This window comes from Corylus avellana, chromosome 2 (genome assembly GCF_965113065.1).
Source record: "Corylus avellana chromosome 2, dhCorAvel1.hap1.2, whole genome shotgun sequence".
Taxonomy (NCBI): Eukaryota; Viridiplantae; Streptophyta; class Magnoliopsida; order Fagales; family Betulaceae; genus Corylus; species Corylus avellana.
Genome location: NC_142491.1, coordinates 11,809,967 through 11,832,520, shown reverse-complemented (window position 1 = coordinate 11,832,520; position 22,554 = coordinate 11,809,967). Strand labels below are relative to the sequence as shown.

General features: G+C 34.4%; 1 protein-coding gene and 1 non-coding gene across 2 annotated transcripts; one reads left to right on the top strand and one right to left on the bottom strand.

Moving 5' to 3' along the window:
* Window positions 1-556: 556 nt before the first annotated feature.
* On the bottom strand, window positions 557-12,035 carry MAP1A (methionine aminopeptidase 1A). Its single transcript, XM_059606227.2, has 16 exons — window positions 11,838-12,035; window positions 11,127-11,177; window positions 9,388-9,573; window positions 8,631-8,706; window positions 8,286-8,333; window positions 8,125-8,169; window positions 7,417-7,516; window positions 6,369-6,420; window positions 6,236-6,277; window positions 4,459-4,520; window positions 4,276-4,374; window positions 3,124-3,197; window positions 2,958-3,027; window positions 2,663-2,728; window positions 2,486-2,574; window positions 557-838 (listed from the first exon to the last, which is right to left on the bottom strand). The coding sequence occupies exons 1-16, from the start codon at window positions 11,909-11,911 to the stop codon at window positions 761-763; spliced, it is 1,212 nt and encodes a 403-aa protein (XP_059462210.2). The 5' UTR covers window positions 11,912-12,035; the 3' UTR covers window positions 557-760.
* A 98-nt stretch (window positions 12,036-12,133) lies between these two features.
* On the top strand, window positions 12,134-12,206 carry TRNAR-CCU (transfer RNA arginine (anticodon CCU)). The gene has a single exon. It is a non-coding gene; the product is annotated as a tRNA-Arg (tRNA).
* The last annotated feature ends 10,348 nt before the right edge of the window (window positions 12,207-22,554 follow it).

Genomic DNA, 22,554 nt, shown 5'->3' with positions numbered 1-22,554 from the left:
ACTGCTGAAAATAAAATAGTATTTACCTTTAAATTAAGATCTAAAATTTTTAATGGAGATGCACGCCCTATAATTTTAAAATCATTTTCGTGTACATCATTGCATGAGTTACTGTTAACTGAAAGTAAACCACAACAATTTTTGCTATTAAAATAAAATAAAAAATAAAAATTGGAGTGAACAGCTAAAGTAAACCACAACAATTTTTGCTAAAAGTATAGAAACCGATAGAAATTGTATTCAAGATATATATAGGCACTAAAAAGCCCAAGGGAAATAACAACAATAACTATTTTTTTTTTTTTTCTAAAAAAATAATGGTTTCTTTATTGAAGCTTACTTATCTATGAAGGATTTTTACATGAGTTTGATATTTTAGGAGTATTTCACATGCCCAAATACCATCTGCATGTACATGGAGATTATATATATATATAGCCGATTAGATCTCAAGTACAACTTATATGAGTTTCCTGTTACTTGTATTTAATAGAAACTCATTAAGGGTTCCAATAACAGCAATTTTGGAATAGGCCAAAATAGTTAACAAAGCAAGTGTGAAACACCAGAGCACAATTGGGAACTTTTATATTAATTGAAGTAATCTATCAAGTTACAAACAACATTTCGCATCCAGCAAAAGGAAATTTTAGTAATTCCTCACTCAATGATTTATGATGGTTTACCGATGTTACAGAATTTGGTAGATCACTCTCTTGCATCCACCATCCAGGTTTACCATACGGACACCTGTCGACGCTTAAGCACTTAGCCAAGGATACACATTTGGGGAGGAAGGCAACCGCGCTGTAAGAACCTCAACTCCGGTCTCCGTTACCTAGAAGATAACATAGGAAAGAGATATAAACCCATCCAACACAAGCATTAAGCAATATGCATATCCAACTTCTGAAGAGAGATTTATGAGTCATAAACATCGACTCATGAGACCGTTGTGATTTACCAACATACACAAAGCATATATGGTATTGGATGTTGATGTTCCCTTAATATGTTTCACAACGTTTATTAAAATTCTTGCAGCACTCAAATCACACAAACGATGTCAAAAATTTGGTTACACAAATAAAAGAATTCTACTAGAACCAACTTCAAATGACAAGTCAAACACCAAAATATTCCAAACTAGCTTTTCCAGTCTTTGCATCAACCATGAAAATGCTAAATACTATCGATTGGACAAAAATCACAAAAGTTGCAGATATATGTGTTTCTTCCAATGGTGGCACTTTAGTTCCATTGACAAGAGATTCGGGTTAAGGAAGGTCAATAAGAGCACAAGCCTGATTGATAAATTTCACAGGTGCTGATCATAGCTTTTACAGGCCTGCACCTATCTCAGGCAGAACCAAATGCCACAAACTGCAAACATTTGGAAGCCCTAAAGGTGGGCGCACCTCACATGGGTATGTGTGCACCTTTAAATTATTCTATATATATTTCGAAAACAAGCGTCATAGGAGCAATAGAAGTCCGGCGTCCAACACCCTCTTCTGCCCCCAAAGAACTATTCACGTCTTTTGCTAACACCATTCTCAATTTTCTAACAAAAATTTCAAAAATTTAAATTTGTAGTATTTTGTCACTCTTTGGAATGTGTTCTTGCTCATTTTTCAGGATTTTTTTGCTCAGTTGTTTTAGTTGGTTTGTTTAATCGTCTCAACTTGAGACGAGTTTTACCAATTTATCACATACTTACAATTCTGAATAAACTACGTGAAGAAAAAGCATATTATTGAATAACACATTCTATATCAAGGAGACTATTCTCTACATTAACTTTTATTGTTATTATTGGATTATTGCTTTAAACAAGGCTACAACCAAGCCTGTATTTATTTTTTTAATCAATTTAATTTTTTTTTAATAAGTAATAAACCAATTTTATTGAAAGCCTAAGGCGCCCCTAAGTACACATGAAGTATACAAAAAGAACCACATAACTAGAAATAGCAATTTAGTTTGTAATTTACTATTTCTAACCATTTACCTTTTCACTCAAGGCTTACACCTAGCCTTGCCCTGGATAATTGGAAAACTATGGTGCTGAGACACTAAAACTTAAAGGTTTCTACAAATTTGAATAATTAACTTATCCCCCTACCATGCACATAAACACCACACCATATTTATTCAATCTCTCAGATTAGCATTTCTAAATTCAAGAGCTCAGCTGAATGAACTGAGGTAACATGCCAACTTAAAACTAAGAATGACAAACCTCACAAATGATTCCTAAGATTAAGGATTTTAGAAGAAAGTCAAGAATGCCTCATGCATATGTAAAATTATCAAGGGTGATGGTTCCTGGAGAAAAAGGACAGTGCACCTGAATCACAAGATTTTAGATTGAGGCTTGGGAGTCTCAATTATATTCTAATGTGAACATCATAAAGCAGTTACAGTTACTTAGACTAAACTACCAAACAAACAATGCTGAAAGAAGATGGAAATGCACAGTTACCAGAAGAGTGTGTTCAAACTGAGCACTGCGTTTGCCATCAGCAGTGACAGCAGTCCATCCATCAGGCCACATCCGATCACGCCAAACACCTATTCATAACATTTGTTTAGATGTAGCTAGCAAGTAAAGAATCAATTCAACTAGTATGCTCACAAATTTAAACAATTTGCAAAATACCAGTATTGATCATTGGTTCGATTGTAAAGGTCTGTCCAGCCTTCATCACACCAACCGCTTTGTTTCCTGCTTGGGTTAAGGTCACTAATACACAAATGAGGCAAGCAAGAAGGAATTTCTTCTTTTCTTTCTTTTTTTTTAAAAAAATAAAAATAAAAAATAAATAAATAAATTTGTCACAGCATTATAAAGAGAGTTCATTTATGATACTTCATTAGTAACTTCCCACCCAAAATTATAGGACTTCAATAAAATAGAAAATAGTGGGCTCAAAAGCCTGCTTAATTTAGGATACTTCCATAATGAGGAATATTTGGTGCGCAATGAAAGAGCTCTCCAATACCATGACCGCAATAAGATTTTACCTGTGTGCAACAGAAAGAGTAAAGAATTACCAAACACTGTCAGCCATTTTGATAGAAATAGAGTTACTTACAACTGCAGACCAGTTTTACACGTACCACAGAGAACCCAGACATTGTAGCATGACGATTAATGACTTCCCCAATCTCCCGAAATCGCACTCCAGGTTTCACTAAATTTGACCCAAAAAACAAAAAGAATCAGACATCAAATTTTAAATTTCATGTTCTTAAACTATATACAAGACTGAAAATCTTTGCAGAATTATAATACTACAATAAATTCTGCAAATTCAGATCAAACACGTTGATCTATACAGACATACTTTTCCCATTTTAAGAGAGAGAGAGAGACAGAGGAAAGATTGATAGAGATCGATAACAGAGTGGAAATCAACTAGAACACTGAAGATCTATAACAGGAGACAAAAGTTGGTGGAGATCTACAATGGGAGGTGAAACTGGCAGCTACCAACCACATAATCATAGTATTCAACAAGATTGATAACTATATGCAATGAGAAGATGAAGTTGATGAAAATCAACAACAGAGCAGTGAAGATTAGCAAAGTTCACTGTTTGAATGTGAGTAAAGATGGTTATTGGAAGAGGAGGAAGAGGGGCGGAGAGGGGGATGAAGGTAAGGCACACCCAGTTGGGATGCAAGGAAAGGTGATTTCGGGGAAAGCCGAGAATAAAGCAAAGAGGGGCAGCAGTGACAAATAAGAGGAAAAACTGTGAAGATAGAAAGGGAGAGAATGGAGAAGATGAGGGAGAATAAAGAAAAGAAAGATAACAGAAGTGGAAACTAAAATTAAGAAAAGATAGAGAGGTGGTGGTGATATAGGCAAGAAACAGAGAAGTTTGACTTTTGGGAATTTAAAATTCAAAGATGAATCTACTAGGTGTGGGTATCTTTCCTCAGTATATCCCCTTCAGTTAGTTCCGTAATTGTTGGAAAACAACCTCCAAATCTGAGCACTGGACCAATGGTTTCAGTTTCGCTATAATAGAAACATAGACTATCAGAAATGGACAAAGGCATTCGTTCATGTGGTCTTATTGGTCCCATTCAGCAGTACGAAAAGCCCTAGGAATTAGCAGCACTCCTATGAGCGTTTTTGTCTCAAAGAGCCAACAGGGGCAAAACTACGGTCCCAGCCAAAACACAACCACAGAGAGAGAGAGAGAGAGAGAGAGAGAGATCCTACAAAGTTCAAATATCACTTAATTGGTTTATCCAACACATACCAATAGATATTGCTTTCTCCAAGCACTCATAAGTACATTGGACCAACCGTTGAGACTCTTCATCAACATTACCCACAAAGAATGTTTCATTGAGATCACCTGCATAATGAGTCAACCATTGCTTAAATATTCAGTTTCGTGGCAATATTTAAACTCATAACAGATTGGTATAGAGCTTCCTACCATGAACACCTTTATAGCAAACAGTCACATCCACATTGACAATATCACCATCCTCTAATTTCCTGCAGCAAATAGAAAAGCTTCCATTGAGGAACAGTATATATAGTACAAAGTATATTTTAAAAGGTTATTTTCAAAAATAGTTTTATGAATAAACAAAAGTAAAAAGTTTATAGAACCAAAGTTTACTCAAGGCAAGCCAATTTCAATCAGAGATTATACATTCGAAACTCGGGGTTGAGCGAGGGTAGTACACTCAACGTGCCCAAATCGAATAGGGTTAATCATTTAATGCCTAGAGTTGAGCAGGATGGTGCACTCAACAAGCTCAATCCATGTAGGGTTAATCTGCGGAACTTTGGTTGAGCTGGGTGGTTTGCTTGACCCCTTTTTGTTGAACGGTAGAGAACATTCAACAAAGCCCAATCTATATGGGGTTAATCTGCGGACCCCTCGCTGAGCAGGGTGGTTTGCTCGATCTTTTTAGGTAGAATGAGGGAGGACATTTAATAACCTCAGGTTGGACGAGGTAGGGAGTTCGGCACAAGTTAAGGGAAAGACTAGTTCAATAACAGTATTCATAGTGTATTTATACTATATTTACAGTATGTTTCAGTATACATATGTTCAGGAAGTTTGAAAAAAAAAAAAAAAAGGTCTCATTTTTTGATATTCAGTAAAAAATGATTTTCTTTGCATTAACAAAATAAAGAAATTTTAAAAGATGGCACAAGTACACACACAACATGGTTGATGGTATTTGCTTACTGAACCATGAACTCAAAGTTCCACCTGAAAATTATTTAAAATTTACAACTATAGAGGATAGACTCAGGAAAGCCAGATAGCTTGGACTACTATCCTTAGAATTTTGAAAACCCCAACTAGGCTTGGGCAGAGGATTGATCAAGTTTGTGTTGTAATAGTATCGTTTGTTTATATATGTAAATATAGTTTCAGGTAGTGTGAAGCATAATAGAATGTAAATATGAATAGAGTTGTACAATAATGTGAATAAATGTAAATGACGTTTTCAGTTAGTGCTCTAGTATTGTACTTACAAGAATATTTCGATTAAATTCCACTTCTATTCTTAAAGTCAAGTCGTAGTAGTAGAGCCTCAAGGATTTTACAGATATTAAATTGAAAAAAGAAATAAATGAAAAATTGGGGCGCTACAATAATGGTCTTTTCACAATCATTTCTATTAAAAATCAACAGAAATGCTAACAAATGTCTTGAATTGATGGTGGGCCTAAACCCAAGTTTCAAATTTACCAAATTGACAAATGGGGTCTTAAAGTCAAAATGGCAAAAGGCATTGGGGGTTCAGATCTGATTTTCCTAAAATATAGAATGCCTTATACCACAAATTCCCAAAAATATCATCCTAAGTACTCACTGCTAACTAAAAGTAATAGACTTATAGCTATCAGTCCAGCTAAACCTACCAATGTGATTTTATAACTAAAGCATTATCGCGTAACCCAAGCTAGAGAATACTTTTGGTGATTACAAGATCAATAGAAGTTTATTGTTTCAAAATTTGGTTGCCCAGAGCGTGAGAGAGATGACAATGCCAAAGAGCTCAGGACTAAAAGGGGAAACAATATGTAATTGAGAGAGAGAGAAAGAGAAAGAGTTAACCATGCAAAGGAGCTCAGGACTAAAAGGGGAAACAATATGTAATTGAGAGAGAGAGAAAGAGAAAGAGTTAACAATGCAAAGGAGCTCAGGACTAAAAGGGGAAACAATATGTAATTGATATAACATGTACCTGGCATCTGGAATTCCATGGCAAATTACTTCATTAATTGACCTGCAACAAGGAGACAAATTGAAGAAGATTTATTTTATCAATACCCTACAATCAAGAGAAAGTTCGTAAAGAAATAGAAAGAAGTACCTACGTGCAGCAAGACTTTGGGAAGAAATGATAATTGAGGGGAGATGGGTATCCTCCTGCAGTAAAGTCATATTTGAAGGACACTCAGCCCACCATTAATTGATTATATGGCTAACAATTAAAAATGCCATAGCCTAGTACTCCAAGCACTTACGAGTAACACACCAACAATGGCCATGATTACACAAACCAATCACGCTACGAGGAATCTAATTTGATGCGATTAACAGATTTATAGAATCCACGATTAATATCAATGCAGAAAAAAATAAGATAATTACTCTTAGAGGCTTCTCGAAAAAGTCGTAGGTTCATCCCCTACCTGCGTGCTTTGACATTATTCATTTACTTATAAAAAAATGCCAGATCATTACAGTATGACTCAGACAGTCAAGTTACCATCTGTATCACAAGTGACCACTGATTAAGGTACAGCTCCAAGGTACTACACAAGACAATAATCACTCTGCTCAACAGTCCTGGTCAAAACCCTAGAAATCTAAGCATTGAGAGAATTTATCACTCACAAATGATGGCAGCCTATATGTGTGGCTCCAATTTTGTAATAAAAAATGATAAATCTTCCCAACCTTTAGCCATCATAATTAGTCAATTAAACTTGGCAGCTTCTTCAAACATCTTAACCTAATAAAAATTTCTCCAAAACAAGCATAAAAAAGAATATCATTTAAGCTGTATAAGTGCTCTTTCTTCTAATCCAAAATGAAAAAGAAAATGAGTTGGCAAGATCAATTGGCACTCAACAATTTATTTCAGTGAAACAAAACCCACACGAATTTACAGGAATCAGTGTCCAACATAGATCAAAAGTATTGACACTGCATCACCATTTCAATTTGATGATGGATACAAACAAGTGTCATTACCCCTCAAGAGATACATCATTGTTAAATCACTCCACCCAGTCATATCTTTGGTGCTTAAAAGTAAAGTCTGAGTAAAGAGTTCAAAGAGGAAAAAAAAAAAGAAAAAAAGAGGGAATATAAAAAAGAACAAATACTAATATATACTGGAGAATGAAAAACTCATACCAGCTTCAATAGTTGCATCATGAACCACTCGATCAATCTCATCAGTTGTCACACCAGGCCGAATTACACGAGCAGCTGCATCCAAAACTTCTCTTGCAATCTATGGATAATGATCGTAAACAGGAAACTTCAGAATGTGTCAACGAAAAGGGCTTAATAAATATTCCAAGGTTCCATATCATGTTCATACATTGCCTAGTTCAGCACAACTAAAAATAATAGATACCTACAATAAATAAAATTTATTTGCTCAGAAAAGACCTCAAAATGTATTATCAATAAAGGCTCTTTAAATAGCCTTACAAAACCAATTTAGCATGCTCACAGATATAATTTGTATCCAAAAAAACAAAAAAAAAAAAAAATGAGAAAAGCCATGAAAAATTAAAATCTTTCAACAATAATGAAGGGCTCAAATATTTTTGCAAAATTAGTCTTCCTAGGATGTAGTCTTTAGACCAGTCAGTGCTACCAGATTCACTCCCCTCGAAACTACAATACAGGTCAGATGACACCATTGTATTATGTTTAAGAGCATGAAGGATACTGTCTTCCCATACATGCATATAGTCAAGCAATTGATGCATAGTTTAGTCAAGCAATTGATGCATAGTTTAGGAAGATCATGGATGAGAGAATGATGCAGTATTGACGTGAATAGGAGAACATGCTCTGATGAGAAAAAGGACAATTATAATTTGAACTTACTCGACAAGTCTCTCTCATTCTCTCGATTTGATTCCGAGTTTTGATCTTCAAAACAAACATCAATTAATAAAGAGGAATAGAGGCAAGACTTAAAGAAAGGGAAAAGTACAATTTGATTACACGTTACTGGATGCCACTCAAAAGTGAAAGTACAAGTGTACCTCTACAACATGCTGCAGATCACTATTTGGCTCAATTTGTGGGATACCCTACAAGTTAAAAGGCAAAGAAAGTTGCATGAAAACTATGTTAGACACCATATGAAAGATGTGTGTATGTGTGCCTGTGTGTGAGAGAGAGAGAGAGAGACAACAAAATGCAGCTTCAGCATTTTGCTCAACTTCAATTAAATCAACTAAGACAAAGTCCATTTCAAAAACTTGAGTCTATCCATATTTGTGGATGAAACATCCATTAGACATTGATGTGCGCATGTATGTATAGACATTGAAACTTGACATGCATAAAAGAAATGATCAAACCACAGAAATACATCAACAACTCACACTAACTGCCCAGTCAGGTTGCTCAATATGAGCAGGTACAGCACGTCTACTAGATATAGGATATGGCCTCAGTGTCCTGCACAATAACATAAATTAATCATGGTTTGACAATAACAAGAAATTAAAAGACTAAAGCATGCTTCAACAAACATCACGAAAATGTTAGAAGCTAAAAGTAAAAAATATTTTCATAGAAGGTACAAGAAGGTGAAAAGCCCAATTAATTCCAATAAAGGCCCGCAATTGGGACCCTGCCCCAAAAAGAATTAGCTGTGGCTGGTTTTTATCCTGCTCAAAATTTTCATAATCTACTACAGGCATACTATCTGTCTTCTATCTATTTTGCATAATGTCAGAAATTTCAAATTTTCTCTACCAATCACTACTCAGGCAGTTGTCCATTTATCACCAAATAAATGTAGAAGATTTTTTATATATTTATAAAACCATTTAAAACAATAAAGATGGCTCAGTTAAATATCACCAGCTAACAACACTATCTAATATCTTAAACCCTTCCACATTGGCCCATCAGCTTTTTGTCATCGATGAATAGATACACTCCCTCCCCAATAAAAAGAAAAAAGGAGAAAAGAAGAGGAGGAGAAGGAAAGAACACAAAAGTCAGAAAGAACATGTAGTAATCAAAAAAATTATCCAACTTAAATAGCATCAGAAACATCAGACATAAAAAGTCTGACAAGAGCAGCAGCTAAGTTATGGAGAATATGAAGCAGATGTAATCATTGAGAAGTACCCCGTCCAATCAAAATAAGGAAGTTTTGGAGTTCGAGCCTGTCCTTTCTTCAAGCAATATAGCCAACCTTCATCAAGTAAGTTTGAATTTTGTTCACGCGGAGTACCTGTCCCAAATGAGGACTGCTTTTCCTTCAAATGCACTGATTTATGAGAGCTCCAAGAAGCCTTGAAACAATCCTGAGTGCTGTTAAGAAATACATTATATGAGAATAAAGAAATACATAGTTTACTCCAGATTTCAAGGAACATATACAATTTAAGTTGTCATCAAAGGGCCAATGTGCAAATTTGAAAGAGGTTAAACAGACATCTTTCTCCTTGGGTCCAATATTAACACATAAAAGTATCAAAACATGCAAAGTTACAAATGACAGTTTCTATGATGAACTCTTTTATTTTGATCCCACAGTGGTGATTGTAAATTATCACCAAGACAAGACACCTCTTGTCCGCATATAAATTCAACACACTTAATCTATAGAGAAAACCTTAGCAACCCAAAATCAAGGACCAGATCGGCACCGATAAAAATTGAATTGATTTAAGTGTTTTACATAGCATTTGAATGCAATGTTCCGTAAGTTTCTAATAGAGAAATATATTTTTTACAATATTATCTGATAGATACAAGTGTTAAGAAAAGCAAATTCATTGTAGTGGCATAGAACTCAAAGGGACAAGTCAGTTTCAATTGGACCTCCAGAGGACAGACAAATATTCAAAAAATGGATCCCTCCAGGCTATAAAAGAATATGACCTTTCACTAAATAAGGTGTATAGATTTTAAAGCAAGTCTGCATGTAGCGCAACCAAGTTTAAATACATGAAATAATTAATCTTCAAACATGAGTTCTCAACCAGAGTTTTACAACTAACAATCAATTCAGATCCAATGATGAGTCATTACTTTCATGTGATCAATAAGGCCTTGCACACATGCATGTAAACAAACTATTAGATGACTTGATTGGTACTGAAAATCAGAAATTCCCATAAAATGTTAACTTTCTACAGAGACCCAATCTCATCAAATCTTAGTGCTGTGTGCTACATTTAGCAATTTGAGCTCACAATTTTTTCCCTGGAAAATATCCATACACACCCACTTCAAGAAATCAGATTTTCCGGTCAAACAGAAGGCTCCAAGCTTGCTTTCAAACTAAAATATTAATACCCAAATCAGTCTTTGTAAGAGTATGAACATTATTACAAATACCCAAAAATATTTAAATTGAAAAAAGTATCATGCAACGATAGTTTATGTAACACCCCTACTTCAAGTGGTATGATATTATCCGCTTTGGGCCAAGCCCGCACGGTTTTATTATTGGGTTTACCCCAAAAGGCCTCATACAATTTAGAGAGAGTATATTTCATATAAACACATCATATTTTTCATGCCCAGGCAATGTGGGACGTCACAATCACCCTCTCTTAGAACCCAACATCCTCGTTGGCGACCCTCATGGGCTTGTGCACGCTCCCCCCATCTCAGGCTGGGCTATGGCTTTGATACCATATGTAACACCCTTACTTCAAGTGGTATGATATTGTCTGCTTTGGGGCAAGCCCACACGGTTTTATTATTGGGTTTACCCTCAAAAGGCCTCATACCATTTAGAGAGAGTATATTTCACATAAACACATCATATTTTCCATGCCCAGGCAATGTGGGACGTCACAGTTTACATATATTTGTTCAAATTAATAACCATGAAGCAGGAAAAAATTACAAACCAGAAAGCACCGCCTTCACGAGGAAGCTTTAATTCCATGCACTTGGGACACCTACAAACAAACCAAAGTCAATTCAAGCATAAGAATATTTAACCATCTTCATCAAACTTCGTTTAAGAGCCTGTTTAGGATTGCGTTTGAGAAATAGAATTTTTAAATCAAAAAAGAGCTTTTGGACAAAAGCTTCATTTTTAAGCTTTTGCCAAAAGTGCGTTTTGGCTATTTTTAGGCTTTTTGTACCTTTTTTTACCAAACGAGTACTTTTTTTTTTTTCAAACGAGCTTTTTGAGTGTTAAAAGCACTTTTAGGTCCTTCAAACGCAATCATAAACAGGCTCTAACCATGCAATAAGCCGAACGTTCTAAACAAATATAACAGAAACCTCAGTATCAAAACTAAAGAAGTCCATCCAAAAAACAATCAAACCAATCATGAAGATCATCGAGCAATGCTAGTCCGATTAATTACAATGTGCACTTACAAAGGTCAACAAAGCAAAAGGAATCTAATTTCATACAATGCACAAACTGCTATGTGCCCAAATAGTTACTACTATGAAAACCAATAAAAACGATGAATTTCAATGAAATTTAAGACTTTTTCAATCGAAATTCTCCGTTATATTACAATTCAATGAAGTTATTATTATTTTGAAAGAAAAGAGAGAATCTTTTGTTTTTAACTGATTAAAGAACTGAAAATTGTACGTACTGAAGGTGCGCAGGTTTGCCACACCGAGCGCAGGAGAGAGTCGTGGTCTCGGCCACATCGGAACCACCAGCCATCGAGCTCAATTTTGCAGTGGGTTATGGTTAGACGGATGACTGAACCACCAAGCTCACGGAGATGGTCTGATGTTACGACGAAACCGGTCAAAAGTTCTAAATTTGAGAGAGAAAGAGACTAGGGTTGCAGAGAGGGGGAAAGGAGGCGTTTCTATATTTGTATTTATATTTGTAATAAATAATATATATATAAAAATATAAAAATTATATACAACCAGTCGAGCGCCTGTAGCTCAGTGGATAGAGCGTCTGTTTCCTAAGCAGAAAGTCGTAGGTTCGACCCCTACCTGGCGCGCATTTATTGGTTTTGTTATTTCATTCTTTCCGTTCTTTTGATTTTTTATTCTTTTTCTCTTTTTGTCTGCCAGTAAAAAGACTTCCAATGAAGCAAGCTAACCCACCAATTCAAATTTGTTTGGTTGTCTTATTTGGCTGGAGAAATGTTAGGCTTACAAAAAAAAAAATTATTACAAAGTTATTTACTTATGTGGCACAATATGCAGATTGAGAATGAAATAAATCTAAATTTTGATAAATCCAATCATATTATGCCACATCATTTTGTAAGGTTTTTTTTTTTTTTTTTTGTAAAAAAATTTGTAAGCGTAGCATTCTTCATCTTGTTATGTTTTGTGCCAAAGTCACTGCCTTGAACGAGGTTTTCAAAAATTGAACTAGTCCTCCTTTGTTAAGCATATGCAATTACCTTTGTTTCGTCTTCTCATGTATATTATTTAACAGTAATGCTTAAAATTCACATCAACTTTAGGAATAAACAAAAATGTCCATAGCATTACATTAATATTTAAAGGCACATTTATGAAATAAGTTTTACAGATTTGGATATATACATCATATTCTAAGAGTATGCAAGGGACCATCTTTTAATCTTCTTTTTATTTTCTTAAGGTTTATGTATCTTTTAAAATTATTATTGGATTTGGGATGGATTACAAAAATCTAACGATGATTCTAACAATCGCTTAAGAGAGCCTTAAACTCCAAAACTAAACTGTATTTCAAAATAATAATCAACTCGTGCATCATTATTAATAGTTTCTTCTTTAAATAGAAGAACAATTACATAGAAAAAAGAAATAGTAATTTAACTAGGATTCTAAATTATCTAAGTGACCAACTAGGATTAAGTTGGTTATATTAACTCTACTAAGAGCCCGTTTGGGAGTGCGTTTTTAAAGAAATAATCTGCGTCTTTAAACTAAACAATTTTGGAGTGTTTGGGATTGCGATTTTAAAAACGCAAATTTTAAAATCGTGAAAAAATCCTGTGCGATTTTAACATGTTTTACCAAACACTTGTGCGATTTTAAAAAGTGGCAATTTTAAAAACACAATTTTTAAAATCGCACCCCCAAACGGGCTCTAAGAAACAAATGTGACTCAACCTGAGACTTGAAGTATTACTCTTTATAGAATTGTAATTCCTTATTGGACTCTCACTTTCCGGACAATGTTGTTGTCCTCAAGGTGGAAACTGCTTTAAGATGTATTCCTTGCACTCCTCATCTCCCATGACCACATTTCCATCATCATCTTCACCCAAACATTCTTCTATAGAAAGAGATGTTTCCAATGATGGCCTAAGCTGTATTTATCGCTTCATTTGAAACGAAGTCTATTTTCCTTTCTTTCTCGGAGTTCTCAGCCGTTAATTTCTTGATTGACAAAGCTAGCCGTCGCTGGGGATGATTATTCTAGGGTTGTTGCCAGTCATATGAGGTCCACCTCCTTAGGCTTCATTCCTAGCTTCATAAACTCTTGCCAAACCAATAGCTGAGGAAAGATTATTTGGCCTTCATGTTACCTTTATGGATTCCTCCCCACCTCTAACAAAAAAAGTAACATGTTAAGCTGGGGACAATGTCCCTATTTTGGAGAGTAGGAATTTGAATTTGGCTTGGTACTCCTTGACACTTCCCTCTTAGTGCAATTTTGTCAATTCCCTAAAGGGATCATAGAATTGATTAGGCTCAAAGCGAACAAATAAGTCCTCCTTAAATTCTACCCAAGTTATCTCCCGCCTTTCTTGTAGTAAAATTTGGTACCACAATTGAGCTTTTCTTTCCAAGGGAAGAAAAGCTAATGTTTTTTATTTTTTTTCTTCGTCTTAAGTCTCATTGAACCTAAAATAATGTTCAGCTAGGCAAATCCAAACAGTTTCGTCGTCTTCTCCATTGAACCTAGGAAAATCCAATTTGGTAGGGATGAAAAGGTGAGTGGTTATTAATCGTCCGCTAACCACTAACCGCTTTTGAAGACGTTTACAGTTAGCGGTTTTAGGTTTTTTCAAAGCCTCTGACCATTATCCACTAACCGCCTATATATATATATATATATATATATATACATGAAACTATATTGATTTTATGTTTAAAATTTTTAAAAAATATAAAAAATGTATAAAAATCTAAAAATGATGTCGTTCGTAGTATGATATTATCGTATTACCATAAAAACGACATCATTTTGTTTTTTTTTTTGTTTTTTTTTTTTTTTTAATTTTAATTTTTTTTTTTAAAAAGCTGTTAGCAGAGGTGGCTAATGAATTTTACTAACTGCCTAGGCGGTTACAGTTAGCGGTTTTAGCCAAAAATTGCTAACCATAACTGCCTTTTTATCCCTACAATTTGGCAGGTCAATGAGTGAAGGGTGGTGGCCGTTCTCAGGTGTGAGTGTGAGTGTGAGTGTGAGAGTGAGAGTTTTCTCCCCCCACCTTCACATTTTTACCCTGCGAGGTCTCTCCTTCACATCAAAACTTATTTTGGACAGACATCTCGGCAAAAAATTGGACGGACAGCTCAAAGATTTTGCCAATTGATAAAAATTTGATCCTGACCCTTAGACTGCACCGATTGTTCGAGTTGGGTCACTAAACATCGGGTCAGAGAAAAATCCACGTAAGCGGTGGTTGTTTTCTTGGACATCCCTATGTTGATGCTGATTGGGTGGGACACCGTGTGAATGGTCATGAGGACTGTGGCCTGGACGCTTACTAGAAGGACTTCTTGGTTTAAAAAAAAAACCAAAATTGCATCAAAAAACTTAACCTTGGTTTCAAAAGAAGCCAAATCAAAAGTCCACATACGTAACCTTGGTTTCAAAAGAAAGCCTTTAAAGTAAAAGCAAAATTGCAATAGCCAAGATCACACTGGTTGTGGCTGAAAATAACAAACAAAAAGCATTGCCAGCCGGTTAGTAATTCAAAGTTTTTGGGCTAAAGACTTCAAACCAGTAGCCATGTAACCTGGTTTCAAAAGAAACCAATTCCCAGTTATCTGTAGACTTGATTTCAAAGAAATTAAAATTAGCAAGGCCAAGATCTGCACACACAATGGATGATGTGAATGGTTTCGTTAGAGGGAAACTGGACCACTTTATATGAACTAACTAGTAACTAAACACAGGAATAAGATATGGACTCATTCATGGGAGTCTTAATCTTTAAAACACAGTAAACTATATTATAAAACAATAATCAATTCACGTATTATAATTGATAATTTCTCCTTTGAATAAAAGGACAATTACATAGAAGAAAGAAATAAGAATTTAACTAGAATTCTAAATTATCTCTAAGTGATTGTCTAGGACTAAGATTAGAGTAATTCTAGAAGTCTTTTTTGTATCTCTCTTAAGTCCCTCCAAGAATGATGTGGCTATTAAAATCACAATTTAATCAAAATCTAATATAATCAATCACAAGCTCAATGATGATTTTAATAGCCACATCATTCTTAGAGGGACTCTAGAGAGACTTGTAACATTACTCCTAAGATTGGCTCTATTAGCTCTAAACTAAGATTGGCAATCGGCCGGGTTGAGCCGGCCCTATATATACATACATAACATAACCATATTAACTATCATTTGTTATGTTATGAATTTGAGATATAGGTTTGTTATTTTCTGAACAGAACCATATAACTTTACGAGTACAAATTAAAACATTGACCACATCAAGCCATACTTACTAGCTACTCCAATATATAAACACTAAAATACAGATTTGTAGTTAATTAGCTAGTAAAGCAGCTATTATTTCAGACCATATGATGGGGAGATCATCTTGGCCGGCCTTTGCTAAGAAACGTCCCCTCATTGACATTAATGCTGGTGAAGCTAGTGCAGCCGGTTGCCGTGGAAGTTGCTTATTCTCTTTCCTCGTCTCAAATTCAGCTTGAAGGGGATTCCTTATCCGGCCATGATACGGCCACTATCATGGCCATCAACAATGCCAGCCTCTGTTCTGAATGGGCCTCTGCCTCCATTATTGTCAACATTCTTTTTCTTTTGTCTTCTTTTTCCTCTTGGTCTGCAACCAAGGTTTTTAGGAGAACTAATTTCTGGGCACATGTCATTGCCAAATGGGTCGCTTCTCATCATTGTTATGGAAGCATTCTCACTTCTCTTTCTTTTCTTTCTTCTGTACGCATTAAGAGTGGGAAAGACCCGCCTTAACCCCTCCCTATTTCACTTTGCTTTCTCGAATTTTTTTTTTTTTTTTAAAAAAAAAGTTATTGCTTTGTAGTATCATATAAAGAGAGAGAGGCTCCATTAAATTCCAAGCGAAAACGGCACAACAGTCATCGAAACCCAAGACTTCGCCTGGATAAAACCACTCGCCATAAAACGACTAGCTAGCCTCCCGAGGACTACCAAGCACATGAAAACCAAGCCATTTCACCCTTCTTTCGGTGGATGCACCAATACCTGTTAAAATATAATTAAATGATTAAATTCTTTAGTTCCTATTAATTTAAGCTTTTTGAAATAAGTGGTGATTTAACATGATATAAGAATAGAAATCCTAAGTTTGAATCACGTGTCCATCATTCACCTTCTATTTCAGTTAAAATATTCCACGTGTTGAGCTACATCTATTGGAAGAGTTTGAGCCCTAAAGTGAGAAAACATTTTTGGGATAACTGGTGATTTAACGACACTATGTTCATATACTCCCCACAAAATTAAGTATAGAGAGTGCAAAGTTTCCACTCCATTCTCTCCACCCTTTTGGATCAATTAGACCATCCATGTTTGTCTTCATAAACACAGTCCTAGAATATTGTTTCCATGGCCGACCCAATTATGTCTTGAATGAATCCTTAACTACTCTGAATTCAAGAGCTGGCAGAATCCTTGAACCTTGGATTGAAATCCCTGTATTTTCATTTGGATCATTTCTGCCCTGTGCTGTTATTATGTTGGCTTGGTTCTCCATTGGCCTGCTTACAAAGATGTCGCAGTTTTGGAAGACCACAGGGGAATCGTCGAATATGAAATCAATGGTGCCGACATGCCATATATGTGCCTTAGGGAGTTAAAAAGAGTTCGTTTGGATTTGAGTGTTTAAAAAGTAGGATTTTAAAATGTGTGATTTTAAAATCGGATTTAGATTGGATTGCTAGATACGTGGCGGCAGGTTGGGCTCAGAGATGGGTCTGTTACGTGGGCCAAGTTGACTGAACTCGTGGACTGGTTGAAGATGGTATGACCCTAAAATAAGTGACCTGGGTCTACCCGCTGGACTGGGTCGACGGTTTTGGACCAGGTTAACGGGCATGGAAGGAGCTACTAGCCCATGAGGAACCTCTTTAGCACTGGTGGTGGCACATGAATTCATGCTGAGCCTTCGGCAGGTTCTTCGATGGCGTATGGGAGCGCATGCAAGATCGCAGTAGGTTGAAATTGCACAGAATCCACCGATCTGGGGCTGAGACACCACTTTTGGTGGTTGGTTGGCCAAGAAGAGTCACGGTGGCAGCACGTGTAAATATTGTCAGAGGGCGCGTGGGATGCCGTTGGCAGCTGATCTTCCACAGATCAGCAAATTTGTGCCTTGCAAGCTTAATTTTGGAATTACTTTTTCCATATGAGGTTGTGGTGAAGGTGTGGAAGAGATTTACAGCGGCTTTAGAGGCTTGAGGCGGCGTGTGAACGATTGGAATTACGGGACAGTTGTAGAACACACAAAGGACGCCTGAAAACCGTCAAGGACGTTGGAAGCTACAAGAAAGTGGCTCTGATACCATGTTAAATATATTGAAAAGATATATTAAAGACGAAGAAGGAGAGAGAGAAGAGAGAGCGGAAGCATATAATGGACTACATTATATATTCTCTTATATATTATGATATGTTTAAATAACTCTCTATTTAGAGATAGGGAAAAAGTAGAAGGCAATAAACCCTAAACTAAACCCTATAATATATATAAGGTAACATAATAAAATAGAATAATATCAAATATTCTAACATATATGAATCTGTGATAAATCTTACGTGAGATTAATTACCTCGAGTAATTGGTTGGGCAATCCAAAATTTATTTGTACGAGTAAGTCTCATATGTGCTCTCTCACAATATGCTCCTAAATAGTCAGCAATTTAGATAACAAATTACTGAAAATTCCAAATAAAAGATCATTGTGATCAATGAAGTATATATATATATATATATATATATATACTTTATTTTGGGGTTGCTATGCAGGATTCCTCGATGTGAATTGTTGATTTTTAAAATTAGTGAAAATTTGGTTGTTTATTTGATAAATGTTTTGAAAAGAAAATTCCATTTCGTCCTGAGTCTCATAAAATGTGAGGATTCTAATTTCCACCTTTCAAGTATAAAATGTCAATTTATTTCTTCGAGAGGTAGTTTAATCGGCTGTGGACCACACTTTATGAAGTGGAGGTTACTAATTCAAATTCTCCATTCTCTCTTCCCTTGTATGGACATCCCTTGTGTGGACATATCATAAAAAATAAAAAATGTCAATTTTCGCGTCTTTTGTAATTGTGGAATTACTGCAATAACATTTAATTCTTTTTCATTAAAAAGTAAATATATAGTATCAATTTAAAAATAATCATTATTTTGATAAAATTTCGTTGGCAATTTGTCAATTTTTTTTTTTTTAAATGATAAACTTGTTAATATTAGGGTTAAATACTAAAAACCCCTAAAGTTTGAACTCTTTTTTTTTTTTTTTTTTTTTTTTTTGCCTCCTGGGTTTTCATTTTTTTTCACAAGAGATGCATGTGGTTTTTATAAAGACGGAAATGGTACCTCCATTAAAATTCTGTCCAAACTTAACAGAACGCCATGTCAGCACTAATCACTAGCTGCCACGTGTCATATAATTATTTTTTTGATTTTTTTTTTTAAAATTAAAAAATTATATTTTTTCTTAAAAAAAAAAAAAAAGAAAAAAAAAATTAAAAATTTTGGGGGTGGCTACGGTCATTTGGGGGTGGCTGGGCCACCCCATCTGGCCGGAAATATCTCAATAACCTCTCCAGCAAAGGAAGACGATCAGGATCTCATGTGTGGTAGCCGTTGGAACAAACTCCGAATCCAAGAGGTACCTACCTAGAAAAAAAGGAAACTCACCACTCACTGGTGAAAGAGGAGAGAGAAAAGACCAATTGAAGGCCCCGTCCCCGGCAATGGACAGAGGACAGACCCAGACTTCGAGTGGAATTTTCCCACTCGCACCAGAGTCCGCCGGTGAATCTCCAGACCAGACCGGCACTGGTTCGAGTGATTTTCAACCTATAGGCATTACAGTACTGCCCCTTTGACAAAGTCACCGTTTCCATTATTTAAAACCCACGAAAATTCCACATACAAGCATGAAATTCTTTCATTTTTTTAGCATTAAACTGCATAGAGTTATTTTATTCCACATACAGGTATGTTATTTTTTTTTTCCACACTGGCCTGAAAATCCATGGAATCTTTCCGGTCTGGTCTAGTGCCCGGCCACCCCCAATGGCCAAAGGGTTGGCCAACCCAAAATTTTTAATTCTTTCTCTTTTTCTTTTTTTGAAAAATAAAATAAGAAAGTAATTATATGACACCTGGCGGCTAGTGATTGGTGTTGATGAGGCATTCCGTTAAGTTTTGGACGGAATTTTTACAGAGGTACCATTTCCGTCTTTATGAAAACCAAAGGTAACTCCTATGATAAAAATGAAAACTTAGGGAACAAGAAATAAATAGTTCAAACCCTAAGGGAGTTTTTAGTATTTAACTCTTAATATTATTATTACTAAATAATTTTGTATGAGACTATTTAAAAAATTTTAAAAATTCTAAATACATCATATGACAAAGGACATGTTTGAATGTGCATTTGAAAGGTCTAAAAGTACATTTAACACTCAAAAAGTCCATTTAAAGAAAAAAAAAAAAAAAAAAAAAACTTGTTTGATCAACAAATTAAAATCGCTTTTAAGAGTAAAAATGCTAAAAAATAGCCAAAACCTTTTTTTAACTTAAAAATTCTATTTTTCAAACACAATCCCAAATATGTTAAAAACAAACTACGTTCGAAAGTTTTAATTTGCCTGAGTTTATAAAACTCCCAGAGCTCTATAATTTTCAAGATTTGAAAGTCTCACCTGTCAAATTAATTGACCAAATGGAGCTCATTAACGATTGAAGGAAAAACACTCAACCTAGCCTCCACAACATTAGTGACGGGTAGAACTATGTTACATCAGAATTCAAAAAGGATAGGCATATTAATTAAGGGTTACGACTTGTAAACTCTTGGATAACATACAAACATTTATATTAATTTATTTGAACTGTTGGATGTAATAAATAGCTTAAATTTTAAAATTTAAAATTCTTATATTTTAAAAAATCTGAAAAAATCCAAATCCAACTCCCTCCAGCCAATGGGTTTTAGAAACTTGTTTGTGTTGTAGACTTCTTGTCTTTATTTTTTTTTCTTCAAAAACTTTACTTATCAAAAAATAAAAAATAAAAAGGTCTTATTTGCTTTTTAATTGTGATGTATTGTAATGTGACATAAACATGAAAATAATTCTAAATTTTTGTGTGAGTATTTTGTATTTTTAATTATTTATTAATATATATTTTTTTGTTGCTAAAATGTATTGTCAAACAAAGCCTACTACGTAATGAAATTGGTCACACGTTGGGAGTCGGTAAACGAATATATGCATTGGTGATCTACCATCCACGCTTAAAGCATGCACTACCCAAAGCCAACCCTAGATTTAGTACAAGTCAAAAGGAGATAAGGTGATGATGTGACAATGATCAGGACTCAGGAGGATGTTGATGAATTTTCTTTTCTTTTTCTTTTCCTTGCTTTTTAACTGCAGTGGTTCTTTTGATTACGCCAAAGCTCTACATTTCTTTGTTTAATTAATGTTTTCTGAACATTCTTTGTTTGTTTATTAATTGTTTGTTGCTGTTATTATTGTATTAATTAATCTTTTGGATTTGAAGGCGACTGTAAAAAAAAGAAAATATTAATTTGCGTGTCCATTTGGATAAATAAATATATGATTATTTGATACTTTGAGCTAGTTAGGGTCTAATTGGAATTGCAGTTTTAATAAGTGCGATTTAAAAAAATGCGTTTTTAAAAAATCTCAAAAGCGTTTGGTAAAATATGTTAAAAAGTAAATTTTTATCAAATATTTGTTATGCGAAATCGTAATTTTTGTTTAAATTTTCTTTTTTTCAAATAAGTACCCCCTAGCATGCTTATAGAAATTACAGATTTTTTTTTTCTATTTTAAATTACAATGCCAAATGTCTTACATTTTACGATATCTTTGCAAAATCGCAATTCTAAACACATCTTTAATTAATATGTATGGGCAAAGCGTTAAGACATGCATGGCTAAAGTCAAGATATTAAAACCCTTGTAAAACTAGTAAATTTTGAGATCTAAATAGACAAATTTAAGTGAGATGTTTATTTAATTATATTAATTAATTAAATATCATGCTATTTATTTACACAAAAATCAGATCATAAGATAATGGCAACTTTTATTTTAGCATGTTTTAATTATGTTCATTAAGCTTTCTTGTTCTTTGGGTAAAGCTTATTTTAGTTGTAGAACTACACGAATCCCAACAAGTCCAGACTTAATAAGATAAAGACGAATATTTGCTGACTAAATTAAGTTTGTCAAGGAAATCATGCCCTTATGTCAAATTTGTCTATGAATTTGCTTACCACTTTCCACGATCACCAAACAGTTCCTTGTTCAACCAACCCTATTTCCCACTAGCAATATTTATTTTCAAGTTGACAAAATTTTAGATCAATCATATTTTTCTTTGATTGTTATATAACGTCATCTGGTGTGATAAATGAGAGTGGATATTATTATTACTTATTATATTTTATAGTAATATTATTACTCACACTAATTTTATACTAGTCGATGTTGTATATTTTAAGTGGGAGATTTCACATCAGCTACTTAAAAAAAAAAAAAAAAAATCTTACAAATTTTCCATGAACTTCCACTTGTTTTGACACTACCATCTCAAAGTTTAAAAACTCTCGATTAAGTTATCGAACTTTTAATTTTGCTCAATTATCCACTTTAGTTAAAAAATTTCATTAAAATTTTTAAAATACCTATGTTTTTTTTTTAATAAAAAAATATTGCAAAAATTTTATTTTAATAAAAAAAATTTAATCTTTACAATTTTTTATAATGAAAAATATGAGTATTTAAAAAAATTTGACAAGATTTAAAAAAAAACCTTAACGAAAATTGATAATTAAAGTTCGATACTCTTAATTTAGAGTTTTTAAACTTTAAAAATAATTTCA

Bases quoted from the DNA above. Each gene is read 5' to 3' on its own strand.
- MAP1A (XM_059606227.2), bottom strand. From the start codon at position 11,911: ATGGCTGGTGGTTCCGATGTGGCCGAGACCACGACTCTCTCCTGCGCT. The intron at 11,178-11,837 runs GTACGTACAATT...GTTTGTTTGTAG, and splicing joins GGCAAACCTGCGCACCTTCA to GTGTCCCAAGTGCATGGAAT. The intron at 4,375-4,458 runs GTAGGAAGCTCT...CTCATTATGCAG, and splicing joins TTGCTATAAAGGTGTTCATG to GTGATCTCAATGAAACATTC.